Below are 18,841 nucleotides of genomic sequence, written 5' to 3' on the forward strand. Positions count from 1 at the left end.
TTTAGCTACTTTCGATTACCCGATAATTTTACATACTTTGAGACAAATGTTTATTGGAAATCGTTCATTTACCAAAACAAAAACTTTATATCAGAAAATGCTTCCTTTATGCTAAGCAAAATTCGCATTTTAATGACATGAAATCTTTCGTCTCATGACAATTTTTTTTCTGTGCATATAATTTTTTTCAATTCATATATGCATAAATGATATCTACCCATCATATTTTCAATTTATTTCCCAATGTCATTTAGAAGTATATTAAAAATATAAATATATTATTATTAAAGGTGTGGTCTAGTTTCGATTTTTCCACCAAGACACTAAAATAAAAGTGCAAAAATATTTATGAAGACGATTATATTTTTATGAAGTCTTGTCAAATTATGGATGGAAAAGATAAAAGACATTGATTGCGAAACATTTAAAATTTCTATATTAACTTATTGAAAAAAGTAACAGTGAAAACATGCTTGAAAACTGAACATAGTACTTACCTTTCAATTGGTTCAATATCTGTAAATTGGTACTGGATGGTGTCCGTGATCATTTCTGTTAAGTTTATCAATGTGTGTAAATTCCATTTTTACGCTCTCGGAAGTTTTTACTGAATAATTTGTTGTGTTTTTTATGAATAAATCACTTTATCATTCGTTTTGTTTTGTTATTGTTGGTTTGTTTCTTCCTTTAATCATTGTTGTTGTTTTTGATTTCAGCTTAAAACCATGCATTGACTTAAGGGGGGTATTAAGTTCGAGTTTAGCCGCTAATTTTCACTAAAGTGAAAACTAAAGCAGTAAAAAACGTCATAAAATTATACATATTTGTTGCAGATTTCATTATAACTTGATGGAGAATATCCCAAAGCAAGTTTTCACAAAGTTTGTATTCCTTAAAATGGATTATTAAAGAAAAGTAATCGTGAAAAAATGACGATTTTAGCGGCTAAAGGTGGGTATTAAGTTCGAGTTTAGCCGCTAAAAATGTAATTTTTTCACGATTACTTTTCTTTAATAATCCATTTTAAGGGCTTTTCCCCATCAAGTTATACTAAAATTTGCAACAGATATGTATAATTTCATGCATTTTTATACCCTCCACCATAGGATGGGGGTATATTAACTTTGTCATTCCGTTTGTAACACATCGAAATATTGCTCTAAGACCCCATAAAGTATATATATTCTGGGTCGTGGTGAAATTCTGAGTCGATCTAAGCATGTCCGTCCGTCCGTCCGTCTGTCCGTCTGTCCGGCTGTCCGTCCGTCTGTGGAAATCACGCTAACTTCCGAACGAAACAAGCTATCGACTTGAAACTTGGCACAAGTAGATGTTATTGATGTAGGTCGGATGGTATTGAAAATCGGCCATATCGGCCACCACGTTTACGTATAGCCCCCATATAAACCGATCCCCAAATTTGGCTTGGGGAGCCTCCCGGAGCAGCAAAATTCATCCGATCCGGTTGAAATTTGGTACCTGATGTTAGTATACGGCCTCTAACAACCATGCAAAACTTGGTCCAAATCGGTCCATAATTATATATAGCTCCCATATAAACCGATCCCCAGATTTGACCTCCGGAGCCTCTTGGAGGAGCAAAATTCATCCGATCCGGTTGAAATTAAGTACGTGGTCTTAGTATACGGTCTCTAACACCCATGCAAAAATTGGTCCATGTCGGTCCATAATTATATATAGCCCCCATATAAACCGATCCCCAGATTTGACCTCCGGAGCCTCTTGGAGGGGAAAAATTCATCCGATCCGGTTGAAATGTGGTACCTGATGTTAGTATACGGTCTCTAACAACCATGCAAAAATTGGTCCATATCGGTCCATAATTATATATAGCCCCCATATAAACCGATCCCCAGATTTGACCTCCGGAGCCTCTTGGAGGGGCAAAATTCATCCGATCCTGTTGAAATTTGGTACCTGATGTTAGTATACGGCCTCTAACAACCATTCAAAAATTGGTCCATATCGGTTCATAATTATATATAGCTCCCATATAAACCGATCCCCAGATTTGAACTCCGGAGCCTCTTGGAGGAGCAAAATTCATCCGATCCAATTAAAATTTAGTACGTGGTGTTAGTATATAGTCTCTAACAACCATGCAGAAATTGGTCCATATCGGTTCATAATTATATATAGCTCCCATATAAACCGATCCCCAGATTTGACCTCAGGAGCCTCTTGGAGGAGCGAAATTCATCGGATCCAGTTGAAATTTGGTACATGGTGTTAGTATATGGTATCTAACAACCATGCAAAAATTGGTCCATATCGGTCCATAATTATATATAGCAAAAGTCATCCGATGCGGTTGAAATTTGGTACATTTTGTCAATATATGGCCTCTAACAGGCCATATATTGACAAAATGTCAATATATGGCCTCTAACAGCCATGTAAAAATTGGTCAATATCGGTCTTTAGTTATATATAGCCGATGACTTATTACACAAAAATTGGTCCATATCGCCAAAAATAATCTACCAAAACTTTATTTCCATAGAACATTTTGTCAAATTTTATTACTATAGAAAGTTGTGTCAAAATTTCATTTCTATAGAAAGTTTTGTCAAACGTTTATTTCTATAGAAATGTTTGTCAAAATTTTATTTCCATAGAAAATTTTGTCAAAATGTTATTTTTATATAAAATTTTGTAAAAAATTTATTTCTGTAGAAAATTTTGTCAACATTTTATTTCTATACAAAATTTTGTCAACATTTTACTTCCATAGAAAATTTTGTCAACATTTTATTTCTATAGAAAATTTTGTCAAGTTTTTATTTCTATAGAAAATTTTGTCAAAATTTTATTTCTACAGAAAATTTTGTCAAGTTTTCATTTCTATAGAAAATTTTGTCAAACTATATTATATACGTATTTAATCGGCCTTTTTTTGTTTAATATATACCCCGTATGGGCTAACTTACTATTTAGAAGACAGTGTTAAAAAGTTTTACGATACCTTGCCATCGGCAAGTGTTATCGCAACCCAAGTAATTCGATTGTGGTTGACAGCCTTTAGTAGAAGTTCCTACGCAATCCATGGTGGAGGGTACATAAGATTCGGCCTGGCCGAACTTACGGCCGTATATACTTGTTCTTACTGATTTAGTTTTCACTTTAACGATTTTAGCGGCTAAGGGTAGGTACTATGTTCGGTTTTCGAGTTGAAAACCACTTTATTTTCGCGATTACTTTTCCTTAAATAATCAAAATTATAAATGAAAACAAACCTATTCCTGTAAAGTCTTGCCGAAATGTAGAGGAACAAGAAACTACGCATCAATTGAGTTAATTTGTCTGCTTTATATTGAACTGTTTTAATAAAGTAACCACGAAAATTTCAACGCGAAAAGCGAACATAGTACTTACCTTAAAGGTGTGTACAATGTTCTGTTTTCGAGTTGAAAATCACTTTATTTTCGCGATTACTTTTCCTGAAATAATCAAAATTATAAATGAAAACGGATATATTCCTGTAAAGTTTTGCCGAAATCTAGAGGAACAAGAAATTGCTCATCAATTGAGTTAATCTATCTGCTTTACATTGAACTGTTTTAGTAAAGTAACCGCGAAAATTTCAACGCGAAAAGCGAACATAGTACTTACCTTAAACTCGAACTTAATACTCACCTTAAACTCGAACTTAATACCCACCTTAAACAAGTGTAGCTTAACCAACAGAGGAAAAGAACAAATCACTTTATATCATATAAACACCCCATTATAATCAATGTATACAAAAGCTGAAAACTATGATAATTTTTTTTTCAGCTTGCCTGCTGTAAGATATACTCATCGTACCGAATACTCATTTAATCGGTACACAATTACTGTTATATCTGAAAAAGAAAGGAAATGGGTATACTGAAAATAAACATAAACAGGATACAAAAATAGAATTCAACAAAAACGAAGCCGGCTGAAATGAAAACATCAAAATAAATACAATACTAAAACAAAACAACGAATAGGAAATTCTACTGAAAATCCAAACAAACAAATTTTTCAAAATGTTAAAATATCGTTCAATATTTCGCGATATACCACGGACATTATCTGATTTGGGTTGTATAGCCTTTGTTGTCATCTTTATACCTGTATGTTTTTTATTTCAATTATGTGTGGTATTGCCTGTATTCCATGAACCATTTGGTGTGATGTTCATATTGACATGGTTGGGTGGAATTTTTGTGGTATTTCAAATTGTGGGAAATTTTTTGGCCTGTATGCTGGTGGACACGAGTATAAGAGGTAAGTGTTGCATTGTGTTCTGAAGAAAGGTATACCGTTGGCACTAAATTTCCAAATCTTTATATTCTGAAGAATATATGAATCACTTTTTCCACATATGATGGGACTACATAAGAAATTTATTCATTTTTATTATTATTTACCTTCAGGCGACAAAATATCTTTACGGTAAAATGATGCTTCGAGAGTAAAATCGAGATTTTGTTGAAATCTTACAAATTTTGTCCCAAAACGGTTCAGATTTAAATGTTTGCGATATAGCTTCCAACAAATTTCAAGATTTCACCGGTTCTTTTTGCCTTTGGACTAATGATTTTGGTATTGATTCCGAGCCAAAGCGAGCGAACAATAATAATAAGGATGCAGTTAAGACTGAATTATGCCATGTTTGAAATACAAGTATAGAAAACAGTAAGTTCGGCCAGGCCGAATCTTAATTATCACCACCATGAATAAAATATAATAGTTTCCTTTGAAAATTCTTCGTTGTAGCGGGTTACTTGATAATATATAGAATTTCAGGGGGTTTTATTACAAATATTCTCCCAAGCAGATCAGTTCAACCAGTACGCTTCCCGAAGATATATTTAAAAATTCTACCTATGAAGACTAGATCAGATTCTGGATTTATAAGAACCATTTTTGTTTGAGTTTTAGAGGAATCATAATCATCTCGTGTAAGTGTGCAAGATAATGATTAAATAACGCTTTGATCTAAAATCGGTATATTTTTGCCCCCGTTATTAAATTGATTACGAGAAGTAAAATCTGGAAATTTTACATTCAGTTTCAAGCAATTTTCATGATCAGTGCCCCTCAAGAAGTGAAATCGGTCTATATGAAGGTTCTAAAACCCCAAATCGGAGGGCCGGTTTATAAGGGGGCTATATCAAAACCTGTACCGATACACAATATATTCAGCTCATCTATTTATAGCCCTAAAACCAGATTCCAGATTTACAATTTTATTTTATTTATTTATTCATTCAATATAATACAATTTCAGGCAAATTGGATAAAAACTACGGTTTCTAGAAGCCCAAGAAGAAACATCGGGAGATCGGTCTATATGAGAGCTATATCAACACGCCATTTTGGCACACGTATTTGTGGTCCTAAAATACCTCATGATTTCCAATTTTAGGCAAATTGGAAAAAACTACGGCCTATATAGGGGCTATACCGGCCTATATAGGGGCTATACCAAACCATGGATCGACAATCACCATTTTCGGCACATCTCTTTATGGCCCCAAAATACCTGTAGGTTTCCAATTTCAGGCAAATTGTATAAAAAGTACGGACTCTAGAAGCTCAAGATGTAAAATCGGGAGATCTATATGGGGGCTATACTAAAACATGGACCGATAATCACCATTTTCGGCACACCTCTTTATGGTCCTAAAATACCTCTAGATTTCTAGTTTCAGGCGGTTGGGATAAAAACTACGGTTTCTAGAAGCCCAAGAAATAAAATCGGGAAATCGGTCTATATTGGAGCTATATTAAAACATGGACCGATACTCACCATTTTTGGCACACCTCTTTATGGTCCTAAAATACCTCTAGATTTCTAGTTTCAGGCAAATTGGATAAAATCTGGACCCCAAATCTGGAGGTCAGTTTATAAGGGGACTATATCAAAACCTGAACTGATATAGCCCATATTCGAACTTGACGTGCCTGCAGACAACAGACGAGTTTGTGCAAAATTTCAGCACGGTAGCTTCATTATTGAAGAGTGTAACGTGATTACAACAGACAGACAGACAGCCAGACATACAGACGGACTTGGTTATATCGTCTTAGAATTTCTCACTGATCAAGAATGTATATACTTTATTTCTATGGTGATGGGTATAAAAAGCGTCTTTAATACAACGTCCTGAAAGACGTCGCCTGAATGGATTTTATTTGTATAGTTAAGTTAAAAACAAATTATCAATTTAAGGATGATTACAATATTAAAGATTAGACTTTAGTACAAATTAACGTCAGTTCGTTTTCTTTTGTAAATATATCGAATCATCTCTAAAGACTTTTAAAGCCTTCATTAAAATGTTTATCGACTTTTGATCAGTAGGTTCGGTATAGTGGCAGCCATTTATTTTTATACCCTCCACCATAGGTTGGGAGGGTATAATAACTTTGTCATTCCGTTTGTAACACATCGAAATATTGCTCTAAGACCCCATAAAGTATATATATTCTGGGTCGTGGTGAAATTCTGAGTCGATCTGAGCATGTCCGTCCGTCCGTCTGTTGAAATCACGCTAAATTCCGAACGAAACAAGCTATCGACTTGAAACTTGGCACAAGTAGTTGTTATTGATGTAGGTCGGATGGTATTGCAACTGGGCCATATCGGTCAACTTTTACGTATAGCCCCCATATAAACGGACCCCCAAATTTGGCTTGCGGTTCCTCTAAGAGAAGCAAATTTCATCCGATCCGGCTGAAATTTGGTACGTGGTGTTAATATATGGTATCTAATGACCATGAAAAAGTTGGTCCATATCGGTCCATAATTATATATAGCCCCGATCACCAGATTTGACCTCCGGAGTCTCTTGGAAGACGAAAATTTATCTGATTCAGTTGAAATTTGGTACGTGGTGTTAATATATGGCCTCAAACACCCATGCAAAAATTGGTCGAAATCGGTCCATAATTATATATAGGCCCCATATAAACCGATTCCCAGATTTGACCTCCGGAGCCCCTTGGAAGAGCAAAACTCATCCGATTCGGTTGAAATTTGGTACGTGATGTTAGTATATGGTATCCAACAACCATGCAGGAATTGGTTCATACCAGTCCATAATTATATATAGCCCCCATATAAACCGATCCCCAGATTTGACCTCCGGTGCCTTTTGGAGAAGCAAAATTCATCCGATTTGGTTGAAATTTGGTACGTGGTCGTAGTATATGATATTTAACAACCATGCCAAAAGTGGTCCATAACAGTCCATAATCATATATAGCCCCCATATAAACCGATCCCGAGATTTTATTTTGGAGCGTCTTGGAGGAGCAAATTTCATCCGAGTCAGTTTAAATTTGGTACATTGTGCTAGTATATGGCCGTTAACAACCATGTCTAACTAGGTCCATGTCGGTCCATATATAGCCCTCAGATAAATCGATCCCCAATCACACAAAAATTGGTCCATATCAAGTTGTATATAGCCACCATATAAATGACCCCCATATTTCAATTCTGGCTCTCTACGTATCGTGAAAAAAGTCCATATCGATTCGTAATTATTGGTAGACTTACCTATACATGGGAGCCACCGTGGTGCAATGGTTAGCATGCCCGCCTTGTATACACAAGGTCGTGGGTTCGATTCCTGCTACCACCGAACACCAAAAAGTTTTTCAGCGGTGGATTATCCCACCTCAGTAATGCTGGTGACATTTCTGAGGGTTTCAAAGCTTCTCTAAGTGGTTTCACTGCAATGTGGAACGCCGTTCGGACTCGGCTATAAAAAGGAGGTCCCTTGTCATTGAGCTTAACATGGAATCGGGCAGCACTCAGTGATAAGAGAGAAGTTCACCACTGTGGTATCACAATGGACTGAATAGTCTAAGTGAGCCTGATACATCGGGCTGCCACATAACCTAACCTAACCTACCTATACATAACTTTTTTGTCTAATATATACCACGTATGGACTAACTCACAATTTAGAAAACGATGTTAAGAAGTTTTAAGATACCATAACCCAAGTAATTCGATTATGGATGACAGTCTTTCGTAGAAGTTTCTACACAATCCATGGTGGAGGGTACATAAGATTCGGCCTGGCCGAACTTATGGCCGTATATACTTGTTTAGTTTAACTTAGAATATCCAGTCCATTGTGACACCACAAGTGGCGAACTTGTCTTATATCAATAAATGATGCCCGATTGTATGCTAAATTCAATGACAAGGGACCTCTGACTTTAAACATTCAGAAATTTCACCAGCATTACCGTTGAAAAACTTTTTGGTGTTTGGTCGAAACTGAGATTTAACCCATGACCCTTTGGACGCAATGTGGGCATTCTAACCATTCGTCTTTCCACTGTGGCTCCAGTAAGTAAAAGTAACAATCTTTGTATTGGAGAAATGTGTATTCTATTCTAAGCAAAAATCACATTAGTATTTTAATGATAAGAAATCTGGGGGCTCACGGCCAATTTTTTAGGGCAGATGGTAAAAAAAATAGAAAATGGTACATGGTATAATAAAAAAATCGGCCCCTCCTGACTTTAGAATTTCCTCACTTGTGTTGACTTGTTTTAATCTCGCATTATTTTATTCACATTTTGGCATGTAACATAGTAAGACTTCCATATGTTCATGAACTATACCCATAATAATAATTTTTATTGTATGCAAAATATTCCTATCATATTCTAATCGACATTTTTTTTTCGTCTCATTTCTCCACAGCTACCGTCCTAATACCTCCATTGGACCAGCAGTTAAGAAAACTTTGGCGTTTCTGTTCAGTATGCGAAGTTGTTGCCCCCATACGATCATGGCATTGTGACTCCTGTAGATGCTGCATACTCAAAAGAGATCATCATTGTATCTTTACGGGAAATTGTATAGGACATAGAAATCAACGATATTTTGTTCTTTTCATAGTCTACGTCATAATTGGCTGTTCGTATTGCTGCCTTTACAATAGTGCCTACTTTTGGTACATCCATTACGATATTTATTTTAATCTAAAAACTGGCCTTAGTTTAATGTGTCCATTTTTTGGATTTTTCTTTGATATGTCTTGGAATAATGGTTATCTTTTGATATATGAACTCGATTTTATTTGCCTTTTATATGCATTGATTCTATTTTTGTTTCATATGCCAAATATTCTAAAAGGTTCGACAACCCATGAAAATCAAACAATGAAATATGATTGTGGTCGTGAACAAAATTTAGAAATGGTCTTAGGTAAAAATTGGCGATGGGTATGGCTAGGACCATTTGTGAAAAGTGATTTGCCTCATGATGGTATCCATTGGGAGACATTGTTAAGGCAATCGTGTAAATATCGCTAAGTGTAATTTTGCAGTAATTCGATCATTTAGAAGCAATTAATAGATTATATAAATTTTCTTGGATAATAATCCATCTACAAACAATTCACAATTATATACACATTTTTTATACAATAAATAAATAAATTTTTAATAACAAGTCGAGAAGGACTAAAGCTCATTTGTTATTGGGGACTCAAAAAAAAGACTGTTTTGCTATGGTTGTTAATAAATGTCTAATTGCGCCAAATACAACGATTAATATGTCCTATATCATTTTTGTCGCTAATCATATCCACGATTCAAATCTGGAGATAACTGTATGTGATGGCTACTCAAGGTTGAATCGTTAAGTACATCGGATATACTTTTATTTATTTATTTGGGAAAATTAAACTGGGCCTATGGATGCTCCAAATCCTTTGAAAGATACGTCCTCTAGAGACCTGTAAAATTACCATTCGATTGATATTCATGGTAAGACTTTCGAGAGAAAAATCAGGTAAATTTCCTTCTCGTAGAACCTGTAATCGTGAAAAACGCATGGGAAAAACATTGGCGAGGGGAATAGGACAACAGTTTGATCTGGACGATGGCGAAACTCTTTTTTTATGCTTGTTTTCAAATTTTTGAATCCCAGAAAATTGCAGCTTTAGTTTTTGACCCATGGAACGGTATTCGCCTTCTTGGAAGCTTACTTCCCGGTCGCAGTCGAATAATTCGTCTTTCCTCGATGTCCGAAGTGTACCAATGGTTCCTCCTTTTATGCTTAAGCGAAGTCAAAAACGGAAATGGTCTCAAAGTTGCACATGAGGGATCCCTCGCGCCGGAACTTCCACATGCCAAAAATTTTGTGAAATATATGGAATGCATACTGTCTCAGCAATCTTGCTTACCATCAGTCGGTCTGAAAATACGAGTGTGCGGAAAATCATTTCCTTTTTATGTTTGGAAATAAAAATAAGTGGTGCATAAGAAAAACCTGTGTGAGCTGCGTTATTATAGAGAATATGGCAACAGTTTGAGACCAATTTGATCATGGCGATGGAGAAGGTCTAGGTTAGGTTAGGTTAGGTTAGGTGGCAGCCCGATATATCAGGCTCACTTAGACTATTCAGTCCATTGTGATATCACATAGGTGAACTTCTCTCTTATCACTGAGTGCTACCCGATTCCATGTTAAGCTCAATGACAAGGGACCTCCTTTTTATAGCCGAGTCCGAACGGCGTTCCACATTGCAGTGAAACCACTTAGAGAAGCTTTGAAACCCTCAGAAATGTCACCAGCATTAATGAGGTGGGATAATCCACCGCTGAAAAACTTTTTGGTGTACGGTCGAAGCAGGAATCGAACCCACGGTCTTGTATATGCAAGGTGGGCATGCTAACCATTGCACTACGATGGCTCCCATGGAGAAGTCAATGCTTTATTTAGGGCGAACGAGCCCTTTTCTCCGTTCTATGCTCTTTGGCCATTAACTTCGCCTTCTTAGAAGCCTACTCGCCGAACTTAGTCCAATGTTTCGACTTTTCTCGATATGCGAATTGGTTCAATGGATCAATATAGTTCCACTAAATTGAATTATGAATCAATTATTATCCTTCAAAAACGGCATTCCTCACTCCGGATTCTTGCCATGCCAAACATTTTGTGCAGTATATGACCAATGCAATTTTGAAATGCATACTGTGTACAGCAATCGGTCTGCCAATACGATAGATCGGATGTTTGTCAAATTTTCATCCGTGGTAGCCGAAGACGTGGCTCACGAAAAATTCAGTGCCAACACATTGGAACACGTTTAAACAATTTTTGAATGCAGCTAAAGAAAGAGATGAATCCCCCCACAACATCCAAGCATGATTTCCTTTAAAAAAATGGGAATCGAATCATCGACTGATGTTGTTTGTGATGATATGCGCTTAGGTACTTCAGCTTCTGTTCAGAACAAGGATGGACCGTGCCACGAGTGATCTCGTGGTGATTCGAGCAGGTTTGGCAGGGCAAGCGAAAATGTGACGAGTGTCATTGGTTATAAATTTATTCATTTGGTTCCTGTCAAGGTTTTTCTTAGCCTATAACAAGTACATCAATCCCCATTCTTTGGAGATTTAGAAACAAATGTCATTGTTTTATGGCAATCCGATGGAGCTTCTGTTACCTTTCTTGGCTGTTAAAGGAACGTGAATCTATTGGTACACGCCGATGTCCGAACATTCAGCCAAAGCACTGTAAAGACTGTTGCATTGGCCGGAAATGTCATGACCAATCTCGGGATCTCGTAGTCGAATGTAAAAATAATGGACATTTGATTTGTTCATCTTAAATGTAATAATTTGATTTTGATTTAAAAGGTTTTTGGTTGAACTTTCGAATCCATATTGGAGAGTAGAATTATGGAGTGATGGCAGAAGACATACATGCGTATAAAAAGAGGAAGACACATTTGATTTGCCTGTTTAAATTGAGGCCTTTTCTTATCATCGTTTTTTCTTTAAATTATCCTCTTTTTTATTTTTCACAATCCTTTCGCAACAACGGATATAACAGTCGTTCGTTTAAATCTATCTTAAATTATTAAAAAAACAAAAAATATATTTATTGCTTCAGGAAACTATCGCCTACCAATGATTTCATCTTTGATATATGCACTTCATTCAATGTAAAACCTTTGTGAATACGTTGAGCTAAACTCAAACCATCCATATGATTTTCCACAGAATACTGAAGACATTGAAAAGCTTGTGTTGGACTCTTATTCACAATGGCAGCTTCCACATATTCCATTAAACAACTATCCGAAGGTGTACCAGGTATAAGATGTTGATTCTTATCGATATTATTAAATACCTCTACAGCTTTCTCCCAATTGCCACCACGTACCAAAATCGTAAGAATATCACCAATCATTTGACCTGTAAATGATAGTTTCCTGACCTTACTCTCCGATTCCACTACCTTGTTGTATATATCAAGAGCAACTTTGGCAAATTGTTCGGGTAATTTTTCTTCAGATTTCTTGGTGATATCTGGCTTATTGGTCAACATTATTTTCAACGTACGCATTAATAGACTTTCACGATTTATATGATCGAATATCACCATGTCGGACCATAAACGTGGCATTAGATCATAAGCAGCATTTGCTTCAACCATTTTTAAGACTTCTTCCATTATGCCCGGTTCTGGTATATAGACATTTGGTACTAGTTTATCATAAGTTTCCAGGAATTCGTCAATGGTTGATGTCTGGCAGAGTAAGGCAAAGTAATGTCTATAGTATATGGATTCCTTGTAGGTATCGCCAATCAATTCGTAATTATTGCCTGTATGCAAAAGTTTATCAACTTTTACCGCCAAAGATCTATCATGCAGATGATTACGACAAACATCCATAGCGGTGGCAAAGAAATATGTATCCTTAGGATGTTGTATTTTGAATTCTTTGCCTTGAATCTCATTAAGAATATCTACGATTACATGTGAAACTGGACCACGTTCGCGACAGAAAATTATGAGTACATAATAATAGGAGCCTAAACTTAGATCAATGTTTAGCTTTTTGAATTCAGCTAAAACTTGTAGGGCACATGTTCTACCCATTTTGTAGTTTCCGAAGGTACTAATGCATTCCAGCAAAGCATTCAGAGTTCCTAGATTAGGTTTCAGCTGTTGTTGTTTCATTTGTACCAACAATTCTTTGCATAATTCCCATTTCTGATCGGCATTTTCTTTGAGGAAATTTACGTTACTTATTACTGAATTATAGGTTGCTGTATCCAATTTATGTTGTTTCTCCAATGCCTCTTGGAAGAGAGCATAAGCTCGGTCAGCCTGTAAGACAAAAAATGTTTATGGCGATTAAAAACCAAACAGAAATAAAATTTGTATTTAAGTATTTTAATAAAGTTTGAATCGAGAGAATTCCAAATATAACGTAATATAACGTAACTTGATGCGTAGCTGCTTTACGGGGCAAATTTGTCGGTTTCGATTTACGGACTCGCCGCAATTGTTAAACAATTCTACATACGTACATTATTATATTTAAGCGGTGCTACGAGAACCACATACGATATTTTACCTATAAAAACGAAATTCAAAAGTGAGACCACCATGTCGGAGATTAGGATGAAAGGAAGCAATTATCCATAGTCAATTTCTGCAAGAAGACGCCCAATCGAAAACGGAATATGTGAAATGATTCCGGCGGAAATCGAGACAAGGGAGCTTGATAATATTTACAAATTGACGCAGGGGTCCTGGGTGACTAACAAACTTAATCAGTAGAAGTTATCTTAGGCGCAAAATGTTTATACACTTCACCACTACTATGTACTATGGGCGAAATCATGATTTTAGCGACAAAAAAATACTTCCCAAAAAGTTAGCTTCACAAAATTTGGCGAGTAGATTTGTAGTTATAAAAAAATATATTTTAGAAAAAATGGGTGGGCCACGCCCTCTTTTTAGAGTAATTGCTATGAATATCTCGAAAAGTGGTGTTATTTGTTTTTGCATCAAAGTTGTAGCTCTTGGCTAGGCAAACAAAAATGCTGAATATATTAAGTCGGAAAAATTTCATCTTTATGCTCAAAACGCAAAAAATTACAATTTTTCACCGATTTTTTCGTTTTTCCTACTATAGCTCATGAACTATTGAAAATTTTACCAAGCAATCAAGTTAAGAAATGTAGCCGATATATTTATGAACAACTTTCTATTTCACACAAAGTTCTTACGATTACTCCTTAACAATTTTTTTTGCAATTTTAGTTGTTTTTTGTAATCCAAGCCTTTTACAACGTTTAGTGACTTTCCGAGTAAATTGATTTTTTTGTTTTGTTTTGTTTTGTTTAGTTTTGTTTTTTTTTTTATTATTATGGCATATGTAGGTTCTTGTAAACAAGAAATATATGAGCCAGAGCTATCCATAGCTCAGAGATGCATGTGAATTATATTGCGCACTCTTGAATCCTTACGAGCGATCTTTTTTTCAACACTTGTTTCTAGCCTCAGATTAATTTTCTGCAGGGAAATCTACAGTTACTACTGAAACCTTATTTCTTTGAGATAAATATACTAAATATACTAATATTCGGGGACCATTCATATTTTGTGAAAAATATTTCACTATTTTTAATGCAACGAGACTTTTGAGTACTATTTTCAAATTCCGTGGAGAAAGCAATTAAGATTGGCTGTAAATGTTTTAAAACCCAATACTAATACCAGTAAAAGACGCTAAAAGGTCCTTGACGGAAAATGCTCTTCTCTCTTTCGTGCGAGAAATGGTTTTCATCACCGTTTCCACTGCCATTTCATTTCGCCTTTCCGCCATGAATACCCAAAACTTTTTCTTTTAATTTTGAGTTTTTTTTTTTTTTTGCTGCCAAGACTACGCATGCAAACGACTTATTCATATCTCAAACCGTCAGACTTCAATATGTAATTTCTATAATATAATTCGAATCATTTCTCTTATTTGCCAACAAAAACACAAAGATTTCAAAATTTTTCATTCATTCATTAGCAGTAAATTGCAGACAGTTTTGCCATGGCATAAAACTGGAGATTTCCGCAAACAATCACATGTAAATATTTCCCATGACACTTCAAAAAATGTTTAGTTGTACTCCACGAAAAAACGATAAAACTCTTCAATACTGCCCAAAAAAGTACACACAATAGGTCCTCAACCCTGTGCAAGGACTGCAGACCCCCATTTGGAGTATGCTTATTTCCCGAAAAAACTCGAAAATACCAACTCCAAAGGGCCACAGCAACAACAACGGCTCTAGGCGTTCAGGAATATAAGTGGTAGATTGGCTCATATTGGCAATATATAATAAATTATCAGTATAACATACTTTTTTGTCAACTTAAAATCGTTATCTGTTTGGAAACAATATCTTGTTTGAGGTGTCCCCTAAGGATATGTACATTGATGGATATGTAATTCCACATTATAAGGGGACAAAAGTGAAATCTTAACAAAACATTTATGAAATGTATCTTAAATTCTAAGTTTGTTTCGTAAGAATATTCCCATATAAAACGATAATGTAACTTAGGTGAAATTATCAATAAAATCAAATCACCTGATAATACTTTGCCATTCCTCGTATAATTGCTGCATAAGCTTGGGATGTCTTTGGTTCCATTTCATTGAAAACTTGTTCAGCCAATTCACCATCTTTCCATGTCTTGGTTTGTCGCTGTTGACCTTGATTGTTTTGCTTGAACCAACGTTCTTCATAATACTCCTCGGGCATTGGCTCTTCATGATTATAGAAACTCAACAATTCCAAAAGACTTTGCTTGGCCTCAGTGCTTATTTCCACGCCTTTAGTTTTCATAAGGTTATAAACAAAGACGGCATCTTGAAGTTGTGACTGCTTGATCAATTGTTCTAGTGTTTGTTCGGTAACCTCAGAGTCTTCAGTGAAAACCATTTTGGGGGCAAATGCTTCAATGGGTGGTTGAGCCTCTTGATGCTATTTAAAAGTATTGACACAGATATAAAGTAACTATGTAACTCTATCGAAAATCTAAAACAAATAATACCATGAATAGATTACGATGTTCTTCCTTTATCCATTTTGCTGCCTTACGACCCGCCTCTTGTGCCATGGCAAATGTGCGTTTGCTTACATTAGATGTTGGTATCAAAAATGGATCATCATGAAATTTATAATGAGGAGCCGTGGGATCCCTTCCCACAGTGGAGGACAAGGCCTCTAGAATGGCTGTGGGCGAACGTTGAATGCGATTGGGAATTACAATTTCTTCTTCGGCCGCTGTTGTGTGCTTTAGGGCCGTTGTTTTCATAAGTCGCAAATTACTTTGCCTGCTTACACTTGACAAACGTCGCGCTAAATGCATTTTTAATATATTTTTTCAGAGGTTTTTTGTTAAATTTAATTTTTTTTTTCGAAAATTGATTACAAAATCTCCCTGCACACACCGCTAATGCAAGACCAACAACAACAAAACATCTACAACTGTCAATAGTTTTATAGGTTAAGTCGAACAGCTGATTGATCAGAGATGCCAGAAAGCTCCAATTACTGTGGTGAATATCTTTGTGTACCTTATGGGCCGTTCGGACGTATGCAAAACTAAGTCTGGTAGTGTTATACGTATTTTTTGTCGTATGACAATTGAAAAAATGAAAAATTGATATGTATGTAAATTTTTGCTAAAGAAATTTTCGTAAAGTGTTGTTATGAATTGTTTACATTTTGCTCCCGTAACAATATAGCAAAATTTTGCTATTAGCAGTCTTTAAATATGAGAATGTAAATGTACATGCCAATAAAACAGTTTTGTAATCTCCCTGCCAGCATTTCAAAGTTCCATTTCAACCTCATCGTTACCACAGACTCGTAAATGTCACTTCAACCATCATGAAAAGGTACATCAAAAAGTACATGCCAGTAATTTGCCATCCCTACTGTTAAAAAAGCCATTTTTTTGTGAAACGCCAAGCGCAACCAGCTTGTTATATTTTAATTAAATAAAAACGAAAATAAAGTTCTGAAAACATAGATTATACGCTTAAAATTGTGAAAGGTATATTGGTGAACAATTTGGTGATTTTCCAAATGGAATAAAGTGATTGTTTTTCAGATATTTTACAGACACGCTGCCTCCATGGAATAAAAACACTGGTTGATAGACGCAGCAACATGTAACTCGCTACTTGTAACTCAACATCATCATTAATGCCAAAAATTATGTTAAATGTAATGTGATAGTGGTATAAATGTTATATTTTTAAGAACTTGTAAATGTTTAATTAATTAATAAATATCTAAACAAACGTGTTTTACTCGACCACAATGATTCTTTTACAACTAAAGGGTGATTCTTTTGAGGTTAGGATTTTCATGCATTAGTATTTGACAGATCACGTGGGATTTCAGACATGGTGTCAAAGAGAAAGATGCTCAGTATGCTTTGACATTTCATCATGAATAGACTTACTAACGAGCCACAACGTCGAATTTTCAGTGAATGGGCCCTAGAAAAGTTGGCAGAAAATCCGCTTTTTTATCGACAAATTTTGTTCAGCGATGAGGCTCATTTCTGGTTGAATGGCTACGTAAATAAGCAAAATTGCCGCATTTGGAGTGAAGAGCAACCAGAAGCCGTTCAAGAACTGCCCATGCATCCCGAAAAATGCACTGTTTGGTGTGGTTTGTACGCTGGTGGAATCATTGGACCGTATTTTTTCAAAGATGCTGTTGGACGCAACGTTACGGTGAATGGCGATCGCTATCGTTCGATGCTAACAAACTTTTTGTTGCCAAAAATGGAAGAACTGAACTTGGTTGACATGTGGTTTCAACAAGATGGCGCTATATGCCACACAGCTCGCGATTCTATGGCCATTTTGAGGGAAAACTTCGGAGAACAATTCATCTCAAGAAATGGACCGGTAAGTTGGCCACCAAGATCATGCGATTTGACGCCTTTAGACTATTTTTTGTGGGGCTACGTCAAGTCTAAAGTCTACAGAAATAAGCCAGCAACTATTCCAGCTTTGGAAGACAACATTTCCGAAGAAATTCGGGCTATTCCGGCCGAAATGCTCGAAAAAGTTGCCCAAAATTGGACTTTCCGAATGGACCACCTAAGACGCAGCCGCGGTCAACATTTAAATGAAATTATCTTCAAAAAGTAAATGTCATGGACCAATCTAACGTTTCAAATAAAGAACCGATGAGATTTTGCAAATTTTATGCGTTTTTTTTTTAAAAAAAGTTATCAAGCTCTTAACAAATCACCCTTTATCTTAAAATTCACTTTTTCTGATTGTTTGGAGGGTCCCTTATTGGCGTCGTTCTAAATTGATCTATAAAGGCACCTAATAATTGCACTCATGCGAAACCTTTTTGTAGTAACTTGGCGTGGTACAACTTCTCAATAGTGACGGCGCTTTTCCGACGAGTTTTTGATGTCGTATATGATTGTTTTCGACGTAGTGGGGATTCTCAAAAGAGTCCCCAAATTCAAAAAATGTTGGCAGGGCTATTGAAGACTAGTTAAACAGTATCTCCATGGGTCCTTGCAGAGAGAAAGTGTAAACAATCGACACCAACTTTCATAGATATTCATACACGCTTTATAGATGTCAAACAATTTGCTGGAGATGAAAACATTTTTCAATATAACAATGTTGGTTTAGGTATAGTGGCAGCTCGTTATTTTATTTCCGCTAACCATGAGATATGCATATACAATTTTGCTAACGAAAATTCCATTCACTTTTAGACAGTATGGTTTTATATAGGGCATACTGGTGTAAGAATATTCCATCGTGTTCCAATTGGTAGTACATATCATGGAATTGAGAAAGCGATGTGTTTTCCATGAATTCAAGTTTCTCTCTTTGTTTAAGTCGCTCAATTATCTCCACCGAATGGGAGCAGATATGGGAACCATCATTTGGAGGACAGTACTGCACAAATGCACATACATTTGACCATTCTCTAGCCCCGTAAGTCCCTAGGGAAA

The 18,841-nt window shown here is 35.9% G+C and overlaps 2 protein-coding genes and 1 long non-coding RNA gene across 3 annotated transcripts; 2 read left to right on the forward strand and 1 right to left on the reverse strand.

The window, feature by feature from the left end:
* The first annotated feature begins 3,824 nt into the window (after window positions 1-3,824).
* Window positions 3,825-9,478, forward strand: LOC142238118 (putative palmitoyltransferase ZDHHC24). Its single transcript, XM_075309667.1, has 2 exons — window positions 3,825-4,278; window positions 8,726-9,478. Exons 1-2 carry the CDS (start codon window positions 4,038-4,040, stop codon window positions 9,337-9,339), a joined length of 855 nt encoding a protein of 284 aa, XP_075165782.1. The 5' UTR covers window positions 3,825-4,037; the 3' UTR covers window positions 9,340-9,478.
* Window positions 9,479-11,764: 2,286 nt separating this feature from the next.
* On the reverse strand, window positions 11,765-16,323 carry LOC142238117 (small ribosomal subunit protein mS39). Its single transcript, XM_075309666.1, has 3 exons — window positions 15,887-16,323; window positions 15,421-15,816; window positions 11,765-13,153 (listed from the first exon to the last, which is right to left on the reverse strand). The coding sequence occupies exons 1-3, from the start codon at window positions 16,202-16,204 to the stop codon at window positions 11,918-11,920; spliced, it is 1,950 nt and encodes a 649-aa protein (XP_075165781.1). The 5' UTR covers window positions 16,205-16,323; the 3' UTR covers window positions 11,765-11,917.
* A 466-nt stretch (window positions 16,324-16,789) lies between these two features.
* Window positions 16,790-17,164, forward strand: LOC142237571 (uncharacterized). Its single transcript, XR_012722512.1, has 2 exons — window positions 16,790-16,894; window positions 16,952-17,164. It is a non-coding gene; the product is annotated as an uncharacterized LOC142237571 (long non-coding RNA).
* Window positions 17,165-18,841: the final 1,677 nt, after the last annotated feature.

This window comes from Haematobia irritans, chromosome 5, assembly GCF_050003625.1.
Source record: "Haematobia irritans isolate KBUSLIRL chromosome 5, ASM5000362v1, whole genome shotgun sequence".
Lineage (NCBI taxonomy): Eukaryota > Metazoa > Arthropoda > Insecta > Diptera > Muscidae > Haematobia > Haematobia irritans.